Below are 7,476 nucleotides of genomic sequence, written 5' to 3' on the forward strand. Positions count from 1 at the left end.
TACTTTCTTATACAAATATATTGTATTGCTATACAATCCGGCCAACCTACTTAAAACTATTGCTATCTGAGAAGCTCACGACAACATAATTGTTATAATAAACCTTTAACGAACATGATACTATAAGTTTACAGTTATGAGCTCTTTTATAAGATTCCTTAATAACATTTTGTGGCACATTGCATGACAAATAAATAGCATACTGCTTAATCATAGTTTGAGTTGTCATTGGTTGTTGTTTATGATTAATCTATGAGATAAGGCATATGAAAAATATATTATGATGTCAACTTGTTATTAGAGTCGACCCATATCATTGACCATGTGCGTGAACAAAAAACCCCTAAAATAGAATTGAACTTGTTCTTATATTAAAACAATAAGTATTATATATAGTAGAATGAAAAAGTTTTAAGATAAACATTTTCATATGATTCGACCTTGAGTGATTAGTTGATTACCACATGAATGCATCCTTGCCAGTTAATCCAAACAACATTTCTGATATAAATTAAATTCTTCTTGTATATATTAAAAAAATTACTACGCAAATGAGCAGAAAATTGGGCCCTAAATTTTCCGGGCCCCACGCATCGGTAGAGTTGAACAATTCAATCGATTTAAAATTATTTTTTAACCTTTAGCCGTTGTTTTCATCTTCCGTTCATATAATCACAATTGGCATTTTTTTGCTTTTTTCTCACCATTCTTGTTTTTCTCATTATTTTCACAACAAGATAAGTTTCTAGTTTGATAGATCATATCTCACAGGCTCTAGATTTGAACCACTTTTTACACAAAATTTAACCATACACTCCTTGTGGGTTTGAACAACTGAGGCCTAATTGATCTATATTTTATCGTAGTAACGACAAGCTAAAATATATCGTGAATCATATATAAAAGGTAATGAAAGATTTATGTACATTTATACCCGCAAGAAAAAGATTCATAAATGTCGATATGTATTACTTCCAAGACACATAATTCCTTGTGGCACCTTCTTATTTTCTTTAGTCATTTTTTCCTTTAAGGCATTTATTTTTCAGATGATTTTGATGTTTAAAAACAAAGACATTTGTGGATTGTGACATGGGATGTTAAAACATGATGAGTTTAGAATAATTTTTATGTTTGAAATCAAAGAATATTGTGTCTTTATAGTTTTGGACATCATCTTCATGTCATAATGCTTTATTTAGGAAAAGGTTGATGCCGAACTCCACTCCATTTTCCATAGCGCAAGTTTCTTTGCGTGTTTTACATATTTACACATTTACACCTCAAAGCTTGAAACTTCTAACTTTCACGACTCACTATCATCCAACACATATCGTCCAAGCTGTTTTCATAAAATTGACCTACCTTACACCATCCCACCTTCCCTTTACTAGATTTATCAACATTTCCCTTTTTCATAAATTTTCCACTAAAGAATTATATAATAACGCTATTAGTGCCTCTTCTTTTTGAATTTTACAAACAACCCCCCTAATAAACCATTTTATAGTTTATCCAAGTAGCCATTAATAGTTTTTGTTATACTTAATAGTTTTAGACCATAAAATTTTCTTGAACAAACAGTGAATAGTTTCTTTGCAAAGCTAGGCTATAGATGACAAAATAGGTATGAAATAACTTAATCAAACATGCCAAACGTGTAATCATTTAATTGAATAAGTTGGGGTGTGGTTAAAATTTCTGTTCTAATTTCAACCCTCCATATATTTATTTATAATATAAATATTTAATCATTTGGTATCTAAGAAGTAGAAAAAAACCATTACTCTTAAACTTGCGCTATTGTTTGTTCATTAGTAAACCGTTAACTTAATTTGACTAATTGATATATATCATTTTATAATTTTGAACAATTATTTGGTCCTGTAAATTGTTTAACTGGATGTAATATTTTTTATTTTATTTTTGTTTCGAAATTAGATGGATCAATTTCATGGTTAATTTTATTTATTAGACTTAGAAAAAGATAGATGTGTAAACCTATTGTCAACCAATTTATTTAATATGTTAGGCTGGATTAGAGCGATAGCCAAATTTAAGACTTATCGCCACCCTCTTTTAGAAGGGATGGAAATTGGAATGAGTTTCTCATAAGACTAAAAGTAAAAGTTGTAGTAAGATTGGGGACCATTTGTGTATTTTGTCGACATGAACTATTCAGCAATTTGCTATCCGTCAAATGTAACGGAAAGGCGTTAAAGATTATGACTTTTGGTGCCAAAATATCATTCTTACAGTTAAACATTTTGTCAAATATAAACCTAATAGCTTTAGATGAATCAATATTTAAAAGTAGTTTAAGATTATATTATATTTACTGTTTAAAAAACAAAACAAAATAAAATATTATAAAGCTTAAAATATCATATGATTTATTCGGGTTTGAAAAGTAGATATTATAGTTTTTTTTTTTCGTCAAATATAATATAAAAAGGCAGAACATTTATATTTTGATAAGGAGTTCATTATAATACAACCACCCCCGTTAAATCCTTCCGTCATCTCCACGTCGTCTTTCTTCAATCTCCTCCTTCACTCTTAAGACTTCCCATTTCTATCTATCGACATTCACTCGGTTATATATCAGTATCCTCTTTGATTTCTGTATATTTGCATAATTCGTGTTATTTCCTAAACAATTTCCAAATTTCAAGGTTCATTTCTATAGCATTCTATTAGTAGTCGTCATCGCAAGCGTAAAGGATGGAAAATCGCGATATTTGTTCGTCAGAGGCGGCGTCTGGCGGCGAAAATATATTCAGTTGTCATGAATCTGATGTTTCAACCGCCGATCATCTCGTCGTCATGGTTAATGGAATCCTTGGAAGGTTAGACACATCTATTGATGATCAAACTATGCAGTATTGCAGTTCAATTAATATTACAAGTTGTTAATGTTGTTATCAACTGGAGGTTTCTTGGATCGGAGAATTTTTTTTTTTTTTTTTTTTTTTAAACGGATATTTGGAGAATGTTTGCCGTGTAGGTTGAGATTAGTCATGTTTCCCGATTTCTTATTTTTTTGGTTAATTCTGATTTGAATAAAATTAGGGCAAGTTGTTTATCGATTAGTTGAGTTTGCAAAGATATTTGGAGTTTTTTGAAGAATAATATCAGGTCTGGGCCCATCTTCACTCACTGTCATGAAATAATATATTAACATGTTCAATAATACAAATGTGTATAACGTTAACAGATTAATATGATTATATTTGTAATTTTGTATGAACATGTTTAAAGAGAAATTAGTGTCACGATTATCATACTCGCAAAAATCATACTAAATTTCACAATGATCCTAATCCAAAAGAAAAGTCGTTTCCTGTCTGCCTACAACTAAGATTTTCATTACCATAACCTACAAACTTCAATTCCAGATGATGTTAAATGAAATACATGGACAACGAATCTTATCTGTATTGCATGAATTCTCAGATGCGCGAAATCTAGAAGTAGAAAGTAGAATGAATTTGAAAATTCATATTAGCGTATGCGTTTGTTCTGTATATGAAGAAATTTAAATGTAATATGAGCTATTAAAAGATTTTGCTATAGTACAGTAAATATTTAGCTGGCTTTTTATAGAAGCATATGCGTACATTTGTTATTAATCACTTAAGGCCTTATTATTTACTTTCATAGATAGATTTTCCATGATGAATTCATACCAGATTTCTCCCTCTTTGGAGATTCCATTATCTTGTTAAGTTGCAGATTCTTAATATCTAAATGGAAATGCTTTACAATGTTACAGTTCTGCTGACTGGAAATTTGGAGCAGAGCAGTTTGTCAAGTCACTACCAGACAAAGTATTTGTTCATCGTAAGGATCATTTTTGTTAACATTATCCCTTTTCATATCACCTGATGAACAAAGCTTTTATCATCTCATGAGTCATGATTATGAAATGCTTTTGAGCTTTATTTTTTATCAAGTTGTATTTTGCTTGTGTAATGTAGGCAGTGAAAAGAACGCATCATCTCAAACATTAGATGGTGTAGATGTAATGGGTGAACGATTATCCGAGGAGGTTAGACTCTTCTTTTTTCACATACTTTTACAGTAATAAAAAGAAACAAAGGCAGGATGCTATAATGCACCGATATATAATTACTATTTCTTCAGGTTCTTGAAGTGATTAAGCAAAAGCCAAATCTTCGCAAGATTTCTTTTGTTGCACATTCAGTGGGAGGTTTAGTGGCAAGATACACTATTGGGAGATTATATAGGCCTCCATCAGTTAAAGACTCTGAGGATTCAAAACCCACAATAGGTGGTTTGATTCCAGTGAACTTTATAACTGTTGCAACACCTCATCTTGGTTCAAGGGGCAACAAACAGGTAATTTTTTCTCCTCCCAAATTTACAATTTTACCCTTGCTTAGTAAAATTTACTTATAATAATTAGTTTTGGAATTGTTTTGTAAGGTGCCTTTTCTTTTCGGGGTATCTGCTTTAGAGAAAGTTGCTGTAGCTATTATACATTGGATATTTAGAAGAACAGGGAGGCACCTTTTCCTTACGGATAATGAAGAAGGAAAGCCTCCACTACTTAACCGGATGTTGGAGGATTATGGTGATTGTTATTTCATGTATGTTTGGCATACCTGTTTTTAAATTTTAATTAATGATTTACATTATCAGATGTTTCTTCTATTGGTTTTTAATATTTTTAACAAAATCCAGGTCAGCATTGCGCTCATTCCAAAGACGGGTCACATATGCAAATGTTGGCTATGATCGTATCCTTTGCACCCTATTAATGTGGCTGAAAATATTATATAAAAGAGTACGTTACAATTTTAGTGATATTTTTTTTGGGTTTTGGTCCCAAAAGGAATTGGTTTGCAAGTTTGGTCCTTATTTTGATGTTTCGTGATGCTTTTGGTCCCTTGATAACTAAATCTAACTAATTAGTTTGTTTTTTTAATCAAAATGACCTCTTTGCCCTTTGGACCTAAAGAAAAATAGGTGACCAAATCTATAATTATCTCTTGATTTTATTATCAAACTTTTTTATAAAGTATCATGTATTTTATTTTTAGTTATCTTATAGGAATGTTTTTTTAGTTATTTTTCATTTAAAAGGACCATTTTTTCCTTAGCCCACCAACATTTTTTGTTCATTATTTTTTGAATTTTGTAAATACCAATGTCTTGAATATGAATACAATTTGCATTACAATAAATTTTCATATGTAGTAATCTGTTAAAAAGTTAGAATTTTGCAAATTGTGTCCGTGTTTAAACTAGTAGTATTCACATTTTACAAGATTGAAAATTATGAACAAAAAATGTCAATGGGCCAAGGAAAAAATGGTCGTTTAAGGTAAGATAATTTAAAAACTTGTAGTTTTTAAGATAATGTAATAGAATACCTTATTATTTTGAAAATAGTTTAATAATAAATTTATGAGAAAATTACAAAATTGTTCCCTGTGGCAGACTGTTTTGCTTTCTGGTTGGTCCAAGGGCTAAATGGTCATTTAAAAAAATTCCTAACAACTGATGGGTTAGATTTAACGATTGAGAGACCAAAATTGTTACGAAATATCAAAATAAGGACCAAAATTGCAAGCTAATTACTTTTGGGACCAAAGTTGTGATTTAATGATTGAGGGACCACAATTTGTGATTCATTCTTTACTTTCCTTGGTTTTCCCTAACTAACAAAATTAGATATTGTTGGCTGGAGAACTTCATCAATTAGGCGTAACATAGAACTACCAAAGGTACATACATCATAAGCTTTAATATTTTTTGTCAATACATCAGTGTACATTTTTAATTGTTATTTTATATATTTGATATTGTGGTTGTAGTGGGAGGACTCTGTAAATGAAAAGTATCCTCATGTTGTGTATGAAGAACGCTGCAAGGCGTATGATTTTGAGCCAGATCTGACAAGTGGCGATAATTCAGATGATGTGGAAGGTTTGTTTTTGGGGATGTTTCTTTTTGACTTAATGAACTTAATGGGTTAAGCCCTTAATCTGGACAGATATATATGGCTGTTTCTTTTTTACTTAATCTAGACACAAATTAATGGGTTAAGCCAAATAAGTTGTTTACTGTATTAACTATTAAGAGTTAAGACACTGACCTTTACCTATTTACCATTTTATTCCTTTTCCTCCCAACTCCTCTCACGTTAAAATTGATGAATATCGTGGATTTTTTTTTGAATGCAAGGGTAAAATGGTCATTTAGTAGTTTGTTCAGTCCATAAATAAAAGAAACAGACTTTGATGTATTCAACACTTTATCCGGTCAAACATCATCATGACATTATCCATTCAGTCACTTTACCCATACTGTGGACAAAATGTTTCAATGGGTTAAGTAAAAAAACCTGGCTTAATGTATTAAGAGACTAACCCCTTTATCTATTTGCCCTTGTTCAATTTTCCTTCCCAATTCCTCTCGAGTTAAAATTGATGAATCTTGTGATTTTTATAAACTAAGGGCTAAAATGGTGATTTAGTATCATTCAGAAGGTTTATTCAGTCCACAAACAGACTATATGTAATTATGTATACAACACTTTACCTATACAAGACTTTAATCATTGATGTTACAAAGGATTTTCATTTGTCCTAATTAAATTAAGGTTTGTTTTGTGGTACAGAGGAACTTGTGACTGGGCTTTCTCGTGTATCATGGGAAAAAGTAGATGTGAGCTTTCACAATAGTAGATCCAGGTTTGCTGCTCATAGTGTTATTCAGGTACTACTTTTTTTTTTCTTATCTTGTAAGCTAAGCTTAAAAACAAGAAATTTTACAAGCAAATAAATAGTAATTTTACTTTTATGCCCTTATTGGATGTAGGTAAAAGATGACAACCTGCATACAGATGGGGCAGATGTTATTCAACATATGATTGATCATTTTTGTCTTTAGAACTCTTGCCAGCTATCTACTAATTAAGGTACTGGCTTAGAGCGTGTTGTACAGAAAGCAGTTTGTGATGTAATTCCAAGAATTAATACGCGAAACACATGACATGGCTGTGTTGTTCAACTATAATATATATATTTCCATATAAATATTACATCACAAATTAATATGCAAAACCCATGTGTATATCACATCCGTTATGGCCATTTTTTCAAAGTTTAATGAATATACCCATAATTGATGGTATGTTAGACGTAAAGAAAATAGTTTTGGGACTTTATTGGACATTTTTGATAGTTGGTTGCTATTTAACAACATTATCCTACATACATGATGAGAAGATGTCTCTTGAAAGGAGTCACTGAGGTTGAAACATGTGCCTTTGTTAACTAAATTCCGCATGCAATTATGTACCCATGTTCTTGCTGGTTTAGTTATACCAACTTGTTTTATTTTTAGTGTACTTTTTATTTCTATCTTGTCTTCCATACAAGAATGCCTGATGTGAGATTGTATTTAGATTTGGGTTGAAGTGCTTCTAAAAGTCTAGTTTCATAC

At 30.9% G+C, this 7,476-nt stretch overlaps 1 protein-coding gene across 1 annotated transcript; it reads left to right on the top strand.

Annotated features, from left to right (window-relative positions):
- Positions 1 to 2,487: 2,487 nt before the first annotated feature.
- Positions 2,488 to 7,094, top strand: LOC145070476 (alpha/beta-Hydrolases superfamily protein). Its single transcript, XM_079017420.1, has 10 exons — positions 2,488 to 2,849; positions 3,776 to 3,843; positions 3,981 to 4,051; positions 4,147 to 4,362; positions 4,450 to 4,613; positions 4,708 to 4,763; positions 5,701 to 5,753; positions 5,844 to 5,955; positions 6,650 to 6,747; positions 6,850 to 7,094. The coding sequence occupies exons 1-10, from the start codon at positions 2,725 to 2,727 to the stop codon at positions 6,919 to 6,921; spliced, it is 1,035 nt and encodes a 344-aa protein (XP_078873546.1). The 5' UTR covers positions 2,488 to 2,724; the 3' UTR covers positions 6,922 to 7,094.
- Positions 7,095 to 7,476: the final 382 nt, after the last annotated feature.

The sequence above is a fragment of the Lactuca serriola genome, chromosome 8, assembly GCF_051521515.1.
Source record: "Lactuca serriola cultivar US96UC23 chromosome 8, Lser_US96UC23_V15, whole genome shotgun sequence".
NCBI classification, from domain to species: domain Eukaryota; kingdom Viridiplantae; phylum Streptophyta; class Magnoliopsida; order Asterales; family Asteraceae; genus Lactuca; species Lactuca serriola.

What these genes read in the sequence shown, in the direction of transcription:
- LOC145070476 (XM_079017420.1), top strand. Translation starts at nt 2,725, where the DNA reads ATGGAAAATCGCGATATTTGTTCGTCAGAGGCGGCGTCTGGCGGCGAA. An exon ending in GTTAATGGAATCCTTGGAAG is followed by an intron (nt 2,850 to 3,775) that starts GTTAGACACATC and finishes ACAATGTTACAG; the next exon opens with TTCTGCTGACTGGAAATTTG. An exon ending in GTTCAAGGGGCAACAAACAG is followed by an intron (nt 4,363 to 4,449) that starts GTAATTTTTTCT and finishes TTGTTTTGTAAG; the next exon opens with GTGCCTTTTCTTTTCGGGGT.